Consider the following 19,142-nt stretch of genomic DNA (forward strand, 5'->3'; position numbering starts at 1 on the left):
TGGGAGCTTACAAGTGCCCTAAATTTAGCCGTATCTATTATACTATTCCACTATTTTTTTTACCCTGACTTCTGTTGCAGAAACCAGGTTAGGGAGGTTTGCTTGCAAACACAAGTGTGACTTTAAGGTTGTTTGAGCTTCGTGGCATAGTGGGGATTCAGACTCACAAATCTCATGACACCAGCTCCAATACTTGCTCTGTTAACGGCAGCCTGGCTCGACTTCTGTTGCTTCACCCTCAGCTACCTTCCTCCAGGCCAGGCTGCTGTGGCAATTTGGCAGGGGTCAGAAGCAGTGTGTGGCAATGAGCAGACTTGTTCAGAGAGAAAATCCCGCAAGACATATATAAATCTGTCTCCTTTTCAAGCTGCATTTTGGATCCTGACTTGTGTATTTTGCTGATGTTGGTATCTTGCAAATATATTAACCAATATGTTTATTTGGGACAGTATGCCAGAAGCCTTTGCAGTCCGTTGCATTTTTATCCTGTCCTTCATTCTGGGAACTTGGAGCAGCTCCCATAGTTCTTCCATTTCAGCTTGAAACTTCCAAACCATGTATTAAATCATAAGGTGCTCCCTTACCACGCTCCCTGTAGTTCCCTTCTCCGTCCACAGCTGGCTGGCAATGATGTCCCTCAGAGGCTCAAAATTCCATTGTGTGCTTCAGTTCTTTTAGCATTGTCTGCGCCAGCTTAATCATAAAATTGCAGGTTCATATCTCCTATTCAGTTAGCATTGAAACTTTTCCAAGGACAAATTCCAGCATGCAGCCCCAAACTTGCTTACTCAAAGAATGTCAGAGGAGGGGAAAAGAAAGGTATGCGTAAGACACTGTTTCTCAGTGGTGTCCTAATATCCCTGTTAACTTTCTAGGAGGGTTCCTTTCGGATGCTGGCTGGTATAGTGATGCCGAGAAGGTCTTCCTTTCCTGCCTTCAGTTATGCACCCTCCATGATGAAATGCTCCATTGGTTTCGTGCAGTGGAGTGTTGTGTGAGGTAAGCTTTGCCTTGTTACGGGAGGCCTGATTCTTCCCCACGCCATGACAAATGCATTTTGCACACATGGTCTGTCTTTATGTGAATGAAGTGTCTCGTTTCCACAATGTAACTAATGAAGCCGGGGGGTTCTTTGCAGCAGCATCCTACCTAGTTTGCAGCCTCAGTCATGTCCACCAGTGCTGTTCTCAAAATGAGAATGATACACTGTTAATCGTGAGGAATGTCGCCTGTCTATGATGGATACTCTTGGAGGATGCCTTTAGAATCGCATTGTTCATTAGAAACACCCAAAGGTGAACCTTGTCAGCCCCTGGTCAGAAAGTAGCTTTCAACAGGGGCCGTATTTTGACCTAAGGGCTGAAGAGACAGCAATATTAGATCACACGCTGGCACATTTTCATGTGGGCTGTCCTTGAAGAAAAGGGTTTCTTAACCCTCTTCTTAAATTGCACGTCATAACGCAGTCAGAGGAAACTTTAATTTTTTCTCCCCAGCATGAAAAACCACAGTGGCTTTAGCAGAGACCCTATACAGTTCAGACACCTCTTCAAGACATGACTGAAGGGCTCTTTGAAAACACATGCACGCAGCATCCTGTGAGAACAGCAGAAGAATTCTTCCCTTATAAACATCACTTTCAGAATCCTCTTTGTCTGGTGTGCAAAGACTCTGTTTACATCCACTGGAAAGCATCGTAAAGACCCCTTTGCCTATGCTTTAGCTTGCATGAGAGAAGGCTAAACCGAACGTTGTCCTCTTGAGTTATGGATACAACTGAGTACCAGCGTTGAGTTCATAGGCCTCTCGTTGCCTGTCCCTGGAGTGGACATCCAGGTTCTATCTGCTTAGCACTGCTGCTCTTAAAAACATGTTTTGTTAAATATGACACGGGAACTGCAGCTGGAAGCCACTAGGCCATATTTGGTCTCCTGAGATGATACCAGCTGAACTTTCCTGTTGCCAACCCAGAGATGAGAAGTGTCTGCTTGAGAGCGGGGGTTACTGCCCAGGGTAATAGGACTTTCCATAGGACAGAGTCCTGGTGTCTTGCAAATCAGAATTACGCGAGTGTTGTCAAGTTTCCAAAGACGATTTTTCTTTCTGAACTTAATAAAAAATATCTGAGGTCAGGAAGGGGCTGAAGGAGACTATATGTTCATGGACTAAGTTGTGGTGGGTATAAACCCCCCACCTCTAATTTTGACAATGCTGTATATGATAAGGTGGCATTGCCTGGGCGGAGAGCCTGGTCACTTCCATCGCTTTCCTCCAGTTGCTGACTCTTTTTTCGGATTGTGCTGACTTCGTGCTTAGCTGGTGAGTTTTTGCTGTTCCTTCTCCTTCACTTACTGGAGGAGACATGCACCATGGTTGTTAAATAGTGACTTGAAAAAAGCCCTCCCCTTTTCGGTTTGTGCAGTTTAATCACAGAATCGCAGGGTTGGAAGGGATCTCTAGGGTCATCTAGTCCAACCCCTGAATACATAACAGCCACTCAGTGCAAGATGGCTGTTGGGAGCTTTCCCAAGTTTCCTCACAAAATTTGCTCACCTACTCCCTGGGGCTTCATTTAAAGTTTTATATACCTTTTTGTCTTCTCCTGAACTACTTTTAAAAATGGATTACTTAAACAGAACATGGGTATTGAATTTATGATGAGAAAGAGCTTACTCTACAAAATTGTTGCAAGCATTATGCAGATATCTAGAACTTTTCCTCTTGCTGCCTTTGAGAGCTTGATCCTGGGGCAGAGGCTTCTCCCATTGCTGTGGAACAAACAGTTGCTATTTCAGACCTTTTTTAATGCACAAGGAAGAACTTAAAACATTTGTAACACAACGTGGTTGCAGCCTTGTTGTGCATGTGGGGGAGGAGGATTAGGGCAGAGTTTGCCCTCTCCCATTCTGCCTACGCCACTAGCTAGGTTGCTGCTTACACTAGCTTAGTGTCTATAGTTAATACATGAGTCCGTGTACTAGAAGTGCATAACAAAAGAATAAATCTTTTAAAAATGAAACCCAGTGGTGACTGGCTTATATACGTGTGACTGGTTGAACTATATTGAAAGAAAAATTACATTGATGGGGCTCAACGTAGAAGACCTGTACCTTTTATCTGAGAAGAATGCTTTTGTTAGGATTAAACAGAGGCTAATTGACATGGAGATGCAAGACCTCAGAAGCCTCACTTCGGGACATTGCTCTCCTGTTCAATGGGGGATTCCATTTAGTGATGCGCCGGCAGAGTATTTTCCCTGTTTAATCGATCCCTGTATTCGAAGGGCATTTATGTTGGCCCGTTTTAATGCTCTCCCTTCTGCTGTCCTATTTGGGAGATTCAAAAAAATCCCATTTGGAGAAAGGTTATGCCCCTGTGGGATGTTGGAAATCGAGGATACAGCCCATGTACTTCTATCATGCAGATTTTATGATGATTTACGTGCATTTTATTTGGATTACCTACTGCAATCGCTGGAGGGCAAATCGGTTGAGAGTAAGATAGTGAGTCTTTTAGCCTCAACCAAGGTTGAAGTCACTGAAATGGTGGCAAACTTCCTTTACCGTGTATACAAGAGGAGAAGCGTGTTTAGAATGTTTAACCATTAACAGGCTTCGCTTGTTTTTGACACTGTTACAGTTATGCCCATAAAGGTTCGGTCTTGTCTTGACTGGCTTATATGTTGATAACACGGCAGTAGTTATTGTAAGGAATAAACCAGATAAATAATTGCCGCACGCACACATTCTTAAAATACACCAGGTATTCAGAGCTTTGCTGCCTCTGAACATCTTTACCATTGTTTGGAACATCTGTTTTGTTGCCATACATTTAAAAAATTGCTTGGGGGCATCAGTTTTTAAGATGGCTGAAAAGTCTCCAGGTCCTTGTGCAGTGCTTGGTTTGTAAGATCATGTACCCAGCATTCACTGTGTTGTGAGGCACTGCAGAACTACCAGTAAGAAGGTTCAAGATCCTGATTTGGTTTTTCCAGGTTGCTGCATGTTCGGAATGGTAATTGTAAATACCATTTGGGAGAAGAGACGTTCAAATTAGCCCAGTCTTACATGGAAAAACTGGCAAAGCACGGCCAGCAAGCCAACAAAGCAGCCCTGTACGGAGAGCTGTGCGCTCTGCTGTTTGCAAAGAGCCATTATGATGAGGTGAGTGTCTTGCATCCAACTGCAGGGAATCCAATCCCAAACTTTCTCTGCATACACACAGGCATTTCCCCCTGGGCAAATGTTACTGGGGGTTGAGTCTGCAGCAGCTCATGGATGGGTACAAGTGTACTTTGTTGAGACTTTCTACTTGGTAACAGATTGTAACTTAGAAAGTTGATACCAAATAAAATCAGCCTTTTAGGCTGAACTTGAGCCTCTAAGTCTTGGAAGCTACAGGATAAAGCTTTTCTTAGCCTGTTGTCAGGCTCAGGTTCTTTGGGAGCTGATACTTTCTGGAACAACTAGTCTTGCCAAACAAGCTCCCGGAATTCATGCAAGGCTCCTGCTTACCCAAACCTCTTGCCCTGGGTACCCAATTCTCTGTTCATGAACTTTCTTCTTTGGCTTCTCACTGTTTGACAGGCTGGAGAGGTCTGGGCAGTGACTCTTTAAGGTTTGAAAACCACATTTTAGATGTCTGTACCAGGCTTCTGTAAATACCTGGCTTAAGAGGCGAGAGCTGTCTTTGGCCTAGTGGCCAGACAGATAAACAATAGGACAGCAAGGCGGTTGCTGTGGAACTGCTCACCCATACAGCCTCGTAAGTGCTATATCTGGGGGGGGATGAGTCTTAGTCTGCACCAGAGAAAGGAAGAGTTGTTGCGGGAGGGGGGGGGCGGGGGGAACCTTATTGTTGTCTCCCTGTTTTAATTGCAAGTTATGCTGTTCCATTACTATTAGTGCTCACAACATTGGGTGGTGTCAAACTTGCAAACGTTTTAATTATGAAGAAAGTTTGACAGTTCTGGTTAAAATCATGTTCTTGTTTTGAAGTTAATTCTGACTTTTGTTATTATTTCTCCATAGGCCTACAAGTGGTGCATAGAAGCCATGAAAGAGATCACAGTTGGCTTACCAGTAAAAGTAGTCGTGGATGTTTTACGGCAAGCTTCAAAGGTGAGTTTTACTTTGCTGTAAACAACCTACATACAAGTGAGTGGGGGCTGGAGACAGTTTCACACTTTTAGGGGACAGTATGTGATAATCAGAAACTAGGCCTTATACAGAACTGAGAAAATAGCCACAGAATCCTTGCATGCTGGGATGGGAGAGTGGGAGATATGTGAGTCGCTGTCTGAGTGCATCCTTTGGCTAACTTATAATGGTTCCCTAAATCAGCTGCTTGGAGCCATAGCTAACTGTGGGGTGCCAACTCTGTATCGTACCTAATGTTAGGGCTGGAATTAAAAAAAACCCAGCTAGTCCTGCGTGCTTCAAGAGGCTTTGGACTCTTGAAGCCTCTCCGGCCTTATAAGCGATCCGCTTTTGAAACAGAAGGACTTTCAGAGCAGTATGACGTGTCACATGGAGCTGGTGTTCAACATCAAGAAGTAAAAATTCCACTTTAGCATGGCTAAAACCCCTAAAGTAGCTCTTAAGATCCCAGCCTATATTTGTGTGTTCTGTTGTCTTCTGAACAAGGCCTAGTCTGCTCGTGCTGCAAATTAAGGGGGAGTGTAGTCAGGGGGTTCCTGTTCTGAATGCATGTCCAATATTTTAAAGCCTCTCTAAAAGTAGAAAACTAGCACAATGGAGGGGGGGGGGGGGAATCTCTATCCTGGCTATTTGCCCACTGTGCTGGTTTTCTGTTTGCAAGGAGTTTGATTTTATATTGTAATCTGTGGCTCCAATTACAAGTTTAAAATACCTTTATTGAAGTCCTATACAAGGCAAGAGAGAAAAATAGGATAATATTGGTAAGCAATTAAAACATAAAATGTGTATAAAAATTAGCATTGATGTTTTATGGTAATAAAATAGAAGATTAGTATTAATAGAATATTAAGAAAAGAGCATATCTTCCATCAGTCGACCCCTCAGCCTGTAGTTATTCCAGAACGTAGTCGGCCTGCAAGGAGGCTTTACCTCGAGGAAGTAATCCAGAAACTTGAGCACCCACGTGCAGGCTGAAGCTGGGCCGTTTTCACACGTCTTTAAAGTAGTGTAAGACCTGCTGAACGCGGGCGGCTTTGTTGCGCAATTTCTGATGTCACCCCATCATGATGCCGTTTTCGTGGCCCCCTCGTAACTGCCTGCATCTGGGTGATGTCAGAAATAGCGCTACAAAGCCGCCAGCGTTCGGTGAGTCTTGCGCTATTTTAAAGACGTGTGAAAACAGCCCTGGTATTGTCTCTTCTGCCAATTTACTCTGCTGCTTGTATGGACTGTGCCCCACTTTTGAACACTAATACTGCAATGTGCAGACACATAATTTATATCTAACTCTTCCGTCAGAGTGACTTGTGTGGGTTTTACCAGCTTTGTCCCATCAAAGCCCCCCCCCCCAATTAGTTACTTTGCTTTAATAATGCCTCAGCGATATGTGCTCTATCCTCAGATAATTCATTCTCTGCAATTTTTTCCACTCTTGTTTTGCATTTGCCAAATTACACAGTACTTTTATTACTTTAGAAGAAGCAAATTACACTTCCTCAGAAGTAGCTGTCTGTTGTTGATCTTTATTTTTTTTTTGTTCCTCTTATACAACATTTTTTAGGGAAAATGGTTCTATTTCTGTAATAAGAAGCTGTGGCAGTTGTGGACATGTGGGCGGTAGTCAGCGTACAGGAATGCTTTCAATATTCACAGCCTCTCACGCATGCTTTCTCTTCTCATTGATTTAGGCTTGTGTTGTAAAACGTGAATTTAAGAAAGCCGAACAGTTGATAAAACATGCAGTGTATCTCGCGCGGTGAGTATTTAGAGCTGTTTTAAAAATCAGTATTGTTGCATTTTGTCTGTTTTCTAAACATACACTTCATTTTTGTTTTTCAGGGAGCATTTTGGAGCCAAGCACCCAAAATACTCAGACACACTACTAGACTATGGGTTTTATTTACTCAATGTAGACAACATATGCCAGTCTGTTGCTATTTACCAGGTACAGTTTCTGTCTGTGCCTTTGTTACACTTTTGAATGTTGTTCATTGGTCATATGTTTGCTTTTAAAATCTTGTAATTCCTGGCTTATAAGTGAGGCAAGGACCTCTCAAACTAACAATGAACATGCCTCTATTGTCAGTATGCTTTTCATTTTCAGATGTGTATTTTGTTTCAAAAGCCAAAAATACCTATTTTTGTAATTGTGGCACACGACAATTAAAAATCAGCCTTGCATAAATGATCCTTTTGAAATGAATGGTTTGTGAATCCCACTTCTCAAACTGCCCTCTATCTCCCAATCAAGACTTGCACCATTTCTGTATGTTTGACTCCTGAGATGGCAGAATTGATTGTACCACTTCAGACTGCATGTGGAGGACAACATTTTTAAAGCACTCCCATATTAGAAAAATCAGATAAAAACTATCCCTGCAAATAGAAAATTAGCAGCAGGTAAGGATGAATGAGAGCTTTTATCCTGATCTGCTATAATTTGGCTTGCAGTGAAGGTTGGTGTTGATACTGTTTCGGGCTTTGTTAGTGGGGGAGAAGCATTTAAAAATTCAATATCCTACTACATGTATCTGGAAGGACATGATTGTATGATGGGATGAATATGGGGCTTTGGTCTGTCTATGAAAACGAATAAGATGGGGTTATGGTGGAAAGACTGGATGGACTATGTGTCCTTCAGACTGTGGTGGTTGGGGACCACTTTTTAAAAATGTTCCCTTGCTCTTAAAGATAATAAAATCATTACAGCAAACTTTGGTCTGGGCTAGAACCATCCCCACTGCTATGTTAATCTCATATTTGCAAGGAGGTTTTTTTGAGATGGGTGAAAGTTTCGATGTGGCTTCCACAATCTGTATTCTTTAACGGTCTAGCTCATTCTGTCCCTGCTGCATGCACAGACCCAACTTGTCGCTCCGGCTACAAGTCTTTTAATGGGTCTCATGCCAGTGCTGGTCTGAGGCACTCATGGTGATGTCTCTATAAGAAGGCACTTTGGATGTCTCCCCAAAGCAAATGATTCTTTAAAATTTGCTTTGGAAGCTTCTGAAGTGTGGCCAGCATAACAGACTAGAATTCTTTTGCTCAAATCATTTCAGACGGCGCTAGACATCAGGCAGTCGGTGTTTGGCGGCAAAAACATCCACGTAGCTACAGCGCATGAAGATCTGGCGTACTCTTCTTACGTGCATCAGTACAGTTCAGGAAAATTTGATAACGCGCTGTGAGTATTGCATTCTCTTTAGACAGAAGTTCTCTTCCATCATAAATCCAAGTGTATTCCTACATGCAGTCCTCCTGCAAAGAGGAGCCGTGGCTTGGGGTTAGAGCAAACAGTTCCATTCTCAACTTAAGGATCTCGAGTGCTGGGAAGGATGTTTCTCTGCACAAGAGAGCCGCTGCTGGTTAGAAGACACTATGCTGAGCTGGGTAGACCAGGGGCAGTATTAACCAGTTTAATGTAGTAGTTTGGCGACTAGGGTTGAGTGTGTGAGGTACCCAGCTTCAAATTCCTTCCCAACCCTCAAAGCACACTAGCTGACTTTGGGCTGGTTGCCCTCTGTCAGTTAAATTTACCTCACCGGATTTTAAAAAAGGATATGGGTAAGTTCCTTGGTGAAAAGAAAGGATAAAGATGTAACAGATCAATCTTTCTCTCTCTCCCTCCCTCTCTCTCAAGCCAACATGGTGTGCTAGCTAGACTAGGACTGGCAATACTTAGTTTCAAATCCCCGTTCATCTTACTGGGAGGCTTTGGGCCAGTCACTCTCTCTCAGCCTGACCAACCTCACAGGGTGGTTGTGGATTTTGTGGATACAGTGAAGGAGGAGTGAGTCGTGAATGCTGGGCTGAGTTACTTGAATATAAACTAAATAGATTTGTAATAATCTGACTTGCTGTAAGGCAGAATCGTGGCTTCGTAAAAGACTGGATCCTAATTCTGGGAATTGCATAATTATATGCCATCTTGAGTCTAATGCTCTGCACATGTAAAAAACTAGTTCCTCAGGAACAAGGATAGATTTGAAACTTTCTCAAGTGTTGCCTTTCCCCAAATGTTTAATTATAAAACAAGTGTCTGTAAAAACTGACTAAATAAAGGCTGATTCCGCACATGTTAGATAATGCACTTTCAATGCACTTTATCAATCATTTGAGGTGGATTTTTTGTTCCGCACACAAAAAAATCCATTCCAAATGATCTATAAAGAGGATTGGAAGTGCATTATCCAACGTGTGCGGAATCACTCAAAGATTTCAAAAAAATTCCACTGTTCAGAATTCATTCATATATAATACCATAAATACAAACATGAAACATCATTGTAAACAAACTATACAAAGATAATTTCAAGATTAATTCCACAGAAAAAAAATCTGGAAAGGGGTAGAAATCCTATTCAGAAATTTTCAGTGAATTCCAAAGTCCCCAGTTCCAAGGAAAAACTTATTCACATACATGTATCTCCAATCCTGTTCAAAAGTTCCGAAGTGTCCTCAGCTCAAGATGAACCTTCAAAGTGTGTGTGTGTGGGGGGGGGGGGGGGTGAGAGTCTCTGTGAGGCTGCTCAAACAACTTCACCGTAGTAATTTCAAGATAAGTCTTCAGATGCTCAAACAAAAATCTGGGCAGTTTCACTGTAGAAAGCTGTCTGTAGAAATGGAGTGAGTTCTGTTTGAGAGAAGGTCTAAGAGATGCTTTGGTGAAGAGAACTTTATACAAGTTGCTACGGCTTTGAAGAAAGGTTCTGAAACGGGTCGTTTCAGCCAGTCCCCCAGTTGCCACTACGGTGAAGCTGCCCAGATTTTTGTTTGGAACTGGGGAGTTTGGCATTCACAGAACATTTCTGAATGGGATTTCTTCCCTTTTTCAGATTTTTTTTTCTGTGGAATTATTCTTGAAATAACCTTTATATAGTCTGTTCACAAAGATGTTGTATGTTTGTATTTATAGTATTATATATGAATGAGTTTTGTGCGGTGAAATTTTTTTGGAAATCTTTATTTAGTCAGTTTTCACGGACACGGGTTTTGTAATTAGGCTTCATTTCCGTGATTCTCTCTTTGACCAGTTTCCCCTTATGCTGCCAGTTCTTGGTGTGAGAGGGAGCACTCAGATGGTAAATGCCCTCTCCCTCCTACTTCGTATTCTGAAGTGGAAGCATCCAGAGAGGCCTGTGCTGGCAGAGCCTTTTCTTTGAATTGGCCCTCTGTGATGTGAACTGGCCGAGGTGAACTTTGTAAAAGGGGACAGTTTGTTTACTGCAAGTCCAAAACCAAAAGTTATGCAACTGAGCCTTTTTGTCCTTCGCCAGCAGAATAAATTACGCAAATAAAACCATGGAAATGTTGCTCGATATGATAGTATTTGATTGTGGGCGTGCATGGCTGTGCTCCCACATTGGTGAGGTGGCACTCCTCATCCTAATTGCACAGCAAAGACCTTGTTGGTGGGGTGGAGCTTGTGCCGTTCATAGAGGACAGCAGAAACGTTCAACAGAGGAGGAGGAGGAGGGCCCCTGACCCCTGAAAAGCCTGCCTGCATCCCACGGCCATTGAACATATTGTGCCCTTTCCTTTTAAATCATCAACAGCACAGTATGGTTTAAGGTGCCAGTATGACAGGTTATCTGCCGTTTTAAAGCTTTGCTTTAGATATTAAAACGCTTCTGGTGGATCAGACTGAAGTCCAGAATTCTGCTTCTAACAGAAGCCAACCCAGTGTTTATCATGAGGGTGATGGCCCTTCATTTTTGTTTGTCTCCCATAGCTAGCACTCATAAGGATACCTCATCTATCCATGGAGGTTTGGGGGGGCTTTTCTGCTACAGCTAACAGTCATTGGTAGACCTGTCCTCCTCCATAAACTTCAAGTTTTTTTTAAAGCCCAAGGTAGAAGTCATCATCAGGTCTTATTATGGTGAAGTATGTGTTGTGTGAAGACGCATTTCTTACCGGCTGCTTATCAGCTTCATTGGGTGACCATGAATTCTAAAAGGGGGAAAGCGAAAGAGAAAAGTATCCTTTCTTACCGCTGGGTGAGAGAATTTTTCCTCCTTGCCTAGTACATGTGCTTTTGTTTCAAATGAAACCTATCTTCCACCTAGCCCCGAGTCTCATGGATGCGTAATTTGCCATCCTTCTTCTGTCTGCAGAGAGAGCAACTGTCAACATTCAGCAGGGGAGGGGGTAATTAATGCTTATAATGAAATTGTTTTCTTGTAAACTGCTTTGAGCAGTGCAGAAAAGTGGTACAGAAATATAAAACGAATCCCTAATTTTCCACTGCGTTGTAGCGTGTATTGAACAACCGTCCTTGTCTCTAGATAAACTCTACGCATCCAGAATAACCTGGACCTACTCATTTTCTCATGAAAAGGGTGCTGCTGTAAATGCTTACCTGAGTGTGATTCTTTTTCCAAAATGTGCTTGAGAGTTCCACAGATCTCTTTCTCTTTAAGGGTACCCTCTCTGGGATGGGATGTGTGGCTAGCAGTGGGCTTTTGTTTATTTTTAAACCTGCCAGGGCCGTGGGAAGTCGGGTTCTCTCTGTTGTCTGCCTTAAAGGTCCAGGAAAGGGTTAAACACAAGACATGAGTGGAAAGTAGATCAGACCATGATTAACGAGAGAACAGGAGGGAATCCAGTGATCTCCTGCCCACAGGGAAAGAAGGGATAGCAAACGTAGCTAAACAGCCACCCACCTTGGAGAGATCTGCAGGGAACTGATGCATGTGGGACTCTGACCATTATGTTAGGAGAACATGTACAGTGACTAAGGGAGTGCGGCAAAAAAATTTTTTTTAATTTTATTTAGATCCGATTATCAGGAATTTCATAAATATTTGATGTTCCTTATATTCGAATCAGATTCTCTGTTTGGATTCGGGTTTATTCAGGAATGCTTAATATATTTGGTCATTATTCCATATGGGAAACACTTTTCAGGGGCTGGGGGGGGGCTCTTTCAAATAAATTCCACCAAAGTTGCAGTGAACTAGTCCTTCCTGTTCACTCAAGAACCCCCCCCCCCCCAGGTTTCAGGATGATTAGACCCGGGGTCTGATTTTATGGGCTGCTGAACCAGATGCCCCCTCTCAAGCACTCTCCATTGTTTCCAGTGGGGGGGATTCCAAGGCTTTCCAGGGCTAAGAGAGTAAAAAAACCCAACCTCAACCAAACATACAGGAGCAACGCTGGCCAAAAGCCAGTCCCAGTACGAATCCCAGTGCAAGCTGAACTGACAAGGCCCGACAGAGCAAAGCTGAAGCAAGACAGTCTCACCAGGCCCAAACTGAAGCAAGGGAAGCAACATCAAACCAGAGAATTCTACCTGAACCTATGTCAAACCAGAAAATCTCAACAGAACCAAACTGAAGCAAGGACGCAGTTTCAAAAAGCCCAACAGAACCAATGCCAACCCAAAGAATCCCAGGAAGCCTGCAGATGTGGGGGGGGGGCTCCCTCCTCCCTTCTGCCTTACTCTCCCTTCCCCCGAAGGAAAAAAGGCTTGGAAAGCCCCAGAAAGAAGAAAAAAGAGATTACAGAAGCAGCTATCCAGCTTTAAAACAGCTGAAGTGGCATTTGCCAGATAAACTCAAATATATGCATGTTTATCTGGCACTAAGGCATATTATATATTTGAGATTCTCTAATGTTATTTAGTATACTTGGATAATGCCAATAATACAGATACCAAATCGCACACCTTTAAAAGTGATTCTTTGTATCTGTGCTGAAAGTTTACCAGGTTCAGCTTTCCTTTTATTTATTATGGGAATTTATAGGTTGCCTCTCCAGAGACCTGCTAGAGGCCCACTCACAAATAAAACAACAAACATCATAAAAGTGCTAGCAACAACGTTGTTGAACAACGTCCCTGTGAAGGGGTATAAGCAGCATAAAGCAGGAACAAATTGTTCTGGAAATCGATGTATTGTCGAAGGCTTTCACGGCCGGAGAACGATGGTTGTTGGGGGTTTTCCGGGCTGTATTGCCGTGGTCTTGGCATTGTAGTTCCTGACGTTTCGCCAGCAGCTGTGGCTGGCATCTTCAGAGGTGTAGCACCAAGAGACAGAGATCTCTCAGAGATCTCTGAGAGATCTCTGTCTCTTGGTGCTACACCTCTGAAGATGCCAGCCACAGCTGCTGGCGAAACGTCAGGAACTACAATGCCAAGACCACGGCAATACAGCCCGGAAAACCCCCAACAACCATCGTTCTGGAAATCATTTTTAAAAATCATAAAATAGCAACAATCATTAAAAAATCGGTGATAACAGTACTCTGTTGGGATGATGCTGGCCACAAAATAATCAGCTAAAAAAGATGGAATAAAATTTTAACTAAAGGCCTAAGGAGAAATGTTTTAGCCTGCCATCTACATGACAGTAGGGTAGGTACCCAGTGACCTTCAAGGGGGAGGGCGTTCCAAAGACAAGGTGCCACCACTGCAGAAGCCCTGTCTCTTAAGTTGCCTCCTGCCTCACCTTTGTAAGTGCAGATATAATGACTTTCTGTGCAAGTTCTATGGAGCTAAATTAGGAATAGACCTTCCAAGACACTGCAAGTTAATAAACACCTTTAAGTCAAAATCTTCCAGTCAAAATCTTCCAATATTCAGGACAATACAAAAAGATTTTTATAATTAAATGCCATATGTGTAATAGACAACAGAAAGTTGCAGTAGATAATGCCTTCGAATTCAGTTAAGCAACTGGCTGCTGCTTAATAGAACTTGGTGGTGAGCAAAATCTCATTTTTCTGGTCCAGCAGTGCCAAAGTATTTCAGTACAGTCTTCTTGGAACAAGGGGCACACTGGGCATCAGAGCAACCAGTCTCCAGCTTAGCAAATACAGCCCTGCAATAATAATAATATTGATTCCAAACATAATACCAGTCACATTAAATTTACCCGCCCCTTTCCAATTAACATTTCATATTTATAAGAGCAGAACCACAAGTGACAAAAGGCACAGATTGGACACTTGTCTGCTTCCCTCAAGTTTTGATGGGAAATGTAGGCAGCTTGGCGGAATGTTGGACAAGTGACAGTTGAGAAGTCCATTGGACAGCAGTCGGAGAGCCAAGCTGCAAGACCAGGACGCCTACATTTCCCATCAAAACTTGAGGGAAGCTGACAAGTGTCCAATCTGTGCCTTTTGTCACTTGTGGTTCTGCTCTACATTTCAGTTACTTTATACAAGATGATAAGCGCCCAGAATTGTACACAGTCCCTTACCAGATAGACTCTCCCTGTGCTGCTAGTCTCCATTCACAGGCTCCACCCATCCTTAGTTAAACCATTTCATTCCTGGGGGTTACACAGGGACAGGTTAAATCTTAAGTGGCAGACTGGCTAGCAGAGAGGGAGGCACTCCTTCAAGGGCATCATTTATATTGCCTGTACTAGGTTTTTAAATAGATTGAAAGAATTAGTTTTTGTTTTCCTAAATAACACCCAAAACAAAGCAATATTTTTCCTCACCTGCTGTTCTCCTGGTTTTAGATTCCACGCAGAGCGTGCCATTGGCATCATCACTCACATTCTCCCTGAAGATCATCTTCTCCTGGCCTCTTCCAAGAGAGTTAAAGGTAATTTGCAACCTGGTTTTAGTTCCTTTCCTTGGGGGATTGGGAATGACTGCTGCTCCTGGGGAAAAGCTTATGAGAAAACAATGATGCTGGGGAAAACGTGGTTAACAGCCACGTGGCCTCAAACTACTGCTGTGTGGCTCTCATTTAAACAAACGTCTTTCAGGTATTGGTGTGCACCACAGTAAAGGTACCTTTGGAAATTAGCTAGAGGAAGGCCCCGTCATAAGCAATACTGTTTGGCTCCATTTAAGATGCAAATAGTCACAGCGTTTCCGTGTCTGTTTCGGCACCATGGGCTAGATCCAGACTAAATTGACAGTTTCTACTGATTTCCCCCTTCCCACTGCAGATCCCCTTCAGGTTGTTTCTCATCCCCCCCCCCCCCCCCGCAAGCAGCATTTCATGGGGATCGGTGAGCTGCAGTGGAGGGGAGAGGAAGTTCCATTCGGCGGATGGAAAATTTAGTCTAGAGGACTAAAATTTAGTCTAAAGGACTAGAGGATTGTCAAAGAGTGTCATTCCTGTTAGTCCATTCTTGTAAAGGGTCCCTTCACAGCGTACTGGATTAATAGCGCAGCTTGCCAGACACTCGCCACCGCCACCACCATTTTTTATTTGGCTACTGTTTTGAGGGAAAATCCCTGCAGAGAAGCTTTTGGGAAAGTGGGAGGGCCCGTAGCTCTGAGATGCAGTGCATGGTTGTAGGCAGGTGGTCTTGGCTCTAGTCCACTGCATCTCCAGTTAAAAAGCTTTTGGGTGGCAGAACTGGGACAGCCTGAGACTTTGGAGAACTACTTCTGTCAGAGTAAGTTGTGGACTAAATAGACACGTTGTCTGCTGTAAGACAGTGTTGTACGTTTTTAAGTGGAAGGGTATATATATATATGTGTGTACACTTTTCTTTCCAAATAGTCTGGTTGCTCCAATAATAAGGACTACAGAAGGTAAGGGTTGAGCAGGACACTTAAGGGATGCATTTGGTGCCTTGATTACCTGTTTAATTCAATGTTATTCGCAAGTTGAGCATGTTAACGTGACTCTCATATCTTTTCTTCCACATGCAAGCACTTATCTTAGAGGAGATTGCAATCGACTGTCACAACAAGGAAACGGAGCAGCGGTTGCTCCAAGAAGCCCACGACTTACACCTGTCCTCTCTCCAGCTTGCTAAAAAAGCCTTTGGGGAGTTCAATGTGCAGACAGCAAAACACTACGGTAACCTTGGAAGACTTTATCAGTCGATGAGGAAATTTAAGGTAATTGCAGCTTTCTCTGACAGGGGATGTTATGTATGTGTTTAATTTGATATGTCTCTGATGCCAGGAATTCTTCTACTTGTCTCCCGCACCCATGCCCCCTTTCCCCCCCAGTTTGGTTTCTACTGGATCCTGTTCTTTCTCGGTAAGCTCAGATAATTTGCCAAGGTCTCCCATCCACACGCTCATGAATTCCATACCTGCTTAGTTTTTGCCACTTTAGTGGCCCTGATTGGGTAGAAAGGCACAATAATAATTCTGTAAATAATACTATAGCTATATATCTAGAATAGGAGTCAGCGGTTAAAGGCCCCTGAGACCAGTACAGCACACTGCAATCTTAACACCTTCCTCTCCCTGACCCACTTACCAACTCCATGGTCATAGAAGAGCCTTCTTGGCTCCAGCTCCCCCTTCGGATCTGAGAAGACCACCTCCAAATCTGAGACCTTGGTTGTTGTTGCTGCCATCACTGTCTGAAGGTGAGATCCCTGAGCTCGTAGAGACATCGACGGCCATTTTCCTTCTGCTTCCATCTCTGGGTCCTACATCAGATGGTGCTGGCTACTGCAGACAATCGCTTGGAACTGTCACACCCTCACCGGCCCCACTGTGGGTTCCAGTACTTGCCATATGCCTCGCCTTACCATCATTACTATGCATACTGGTACAAAGGCTCACCATTTATGTACCCTCCTCATTCAACTGAGGACCTGCAGCTAGAAATCTGTCACTCCCACTACTCGACAGCCCAGCTTTCTGCTGTGGACTCTATGAAGAGTTTGGTGGTTTGGTTTGACTCTAAACTTTCCAAGGACAAACAGGTATCCATGGTGGCTAGAACGGCATTTTCCCCTCTTCTCTAGCCCTGACAACTTTCCCCATATTTATCTCAGTCCGACCTTGCTACATTGATCCATGCGACGGTCACCTCTTGTTTAGACTACTGCAACTTGCTGTACATAGGGCTACCCTTGAAGATGCTCCAGAGACTTCAAGTGGTGCAGAATGTGGCTGCTAGGTTGTTGACCCAAGGCACATTGGTCAACTCATATAACACCGATTTTGAAGCAGCTGCACTCGCTACCGGTTAGTCTCCGAATCCAGTTCAACGTGTTGGTTCTCACCTTTAAAGCCCTTCATGGTCGGGGACCCTCATACCTTTGGGCCCAGGGCTTGCTGATGATTCTTGGTCCCAGGGTGGCATGACTTTCTTCCCCCAGGAAGAGGGCCTTTACAGTTGTGGCTCCCTCTCTTTGGAATGCTCTGTCAGAAGGCACTCATGCCCAGCAGGACCTGTTGATGTTTTGGAAACTCTGCAAGGCAGAACTATTCCAGCATGCTTTTGGCATTTAATATTTTATTGGGAGGTAGAGCTGATTGCATTTTTATGTTATCTGTAGGGTTTTATAGACTCGGGTTGGGACTAGAGCTGTTTTTAAGTATTTTATACCGTGCTGTTGTTTTTCTGTGGTTTTATTGTATGACGTTTTGTATTTCTTTTAACTGAGGGAATTGTTGTGGACCTCTTTGAGCTCTTAACTGAAGAGAAGCAGTGTACGAATCTAATAAATAAAATCACTGCTGAAACAGGGACAGGATGTGAAAAACCATCAAGCTGCATATAGCAGCTTAGTAATAATTCTGCTTTTATTTTTACTGGGGAGTCTGCAGGGTGGTGAAGTCCTGGAACTTTGGCTGTCCCCCTGTGCAGGCGCTCACAGTTGGATCGAGACTAGACATTCCTGTGGATGCAAAGATTTCTGCCCATGGAGCATGCTCGTCCCACACATATCCCCGGCAGCAGCCCCAAATGTCCTCTGAAATCCTGTTCCTGAGCCTTTAGGAACATTCAGTGTAGATCCTAGCCACGAGTGTCGTCCTCTGCTCTGTCAAATGGAGTGTCACAGCCATAAGGCTGAGAATCCTGATTTAAGGGAACTTGAGGGACAGTGGAGGCATAGTTCAGGGTACTTTTTCTGCCCTGGAACCTGGAGTCCTTGAATTCCACACCATTGTGCTCTCAGGATCTGATTGGTTTAAATACTGCCACCTGCTTTGGTATTTGATTTTTTGTGTGTGTGAGCAATAAAGAGAGACTTGGAAACTTCTGCCTTCGTTTTAAGTATGTACAAGTGTGTGTTTACAAAATTTATAATCAGTTTAACTTCTGGGGTGTTTCAGGAAGCAGAAGAAATGCACATCAAGGCAATTCAGATCAAGGAGCAGCTTCTCGGCCAAGAAGATTATGAAGTAGCTCTTTCCGTGGGACACCTTGCCTCGCTGTACAACTATGACATGAACCAATATGAAAACGCTGAAAAACTTTACTTGAGATCAATAGCAATTGGTATGTGAATTCTAAGCCCAGCTTATGACATAGATACATGCTGGTGGGTGGGTGTGGCATTGTCACCGTGGAAAGCAGATCGCTTTAAAGAGTGTTGACAGAGGGAATTCCTTAGAATTTGAAGGGGCTTAGAGGCCATCTGTTCCAGCCCCCTGCAGGAAATCCAAAACTAGAGTACTGTATTTAATCAAAAGGAAGTTATACAAAGAGGAACCAGAGTAGATGATCCTGGATTTGGTGACCGCCCCGCCCACACCAGCCAGTGGTGCTTCCCTCCCACCATCCTCTGTCTTCCCCTTCCAGCCCCCTCCCCACCATTGAACCCCATGTTCTGCCTCTGCTTCCAGTGTGGCCCTGAGAAAAGCAGCTCTTTCCAGCTGTTGCCATTCCTCTGCCAGCGAATGTGCTGAGTGCACCTATTTCCTCTGTGCCGTGCAGAGGCCATTGTGGGGCTGCTGATACTCATGGTGCTACCCCAGGGGTTGCTGGGTGGGTAGGAGATTGTTCTGTTTCCCCCCCCCCCTTCTGTGTCTGTAGCCCATCCAAACTGTTTCCTCGTCTCTGTTTTGTGCAGCACAGGGGAGCTTTGTTCCCCACCTCTTTTGTAACTTCCTTCTCATCCACCCAGTTTGGAGAAGGGCTCCCCTTATGCAGGGCAACTGGGACGCACGAGCCGCCTCTAGCCTCCTGTCCAGCTGAATTATTGACTGGCCTCCCTCTGTGCTTTCAAATGGCTCGACCACAATCATGGAGGGAGAGAGTGCATCTCTGTCAGTGCTTACGACTTAAGAGGACGCTGATAATGGAAGGCATGCCTG

The 19,142-nt window shown here is 43.9% G+C and overlaps 1 protein-coding gene across 1 annotated transcript in view; it reads left to right on the top strand.

Annotated features, from left to right (window-relative positions):
- Positions 1-19,142, top strand: part of APPBP2 (amyloid beta precursor protein binding protein 2) — a 57,746-nt gene that overhangs the window by 29,329 nt on the left and 9,275 nt on the right. Inside the window, exons 4-12 of the mRNA XM_055001374.1 lie at positions 876-999; positions 3,995-4,163; positions 5,031-5,120; positions 6,848-6,915; positions 6,999-7,104; positions 8,219-8,343; positions 14,630-14,715; positions 15,784-15,974; positions 18,159-18,324. Of these exons, the coding sequence (XP_054857349.1) occupies positions 876-999; positions 3,995-4,163; positions 5,031-5,120; positions 6,848-6,915; positions 6,999-7,104; positions 8,219-8,343; positions 14,630-14,715; positions 15,784-15,974; positions 18,159-18,324 (1,125 nt within the window). The remainder of the gene's footprint in view (positions 1-875; positions 1,000-3,994; positions 4,164-5,030; positions 5,121-6,847; positions 6,916-6,998; positions 7,105-8,218; positions 8,344-14,629; positions 14,716-15,783; positions 15,975-18,158; positions 18,325-19,142) is intronic.

This window comes from Eublepharis macularius, chromosome 17 (genome assembly GCF_028583425.1).
Source record: "Eublepharis macularius isolate TG4126 chromosome 17, MPM_Emac_v1.0, whole genome shotgun sequence".
NCBI classification, from domain to species: Eukaryota; Metazoa; Chordata; class Lepidosauria; order Squamata; family Eublepharidae; genus Eublepharis; species Eublepharis macularius.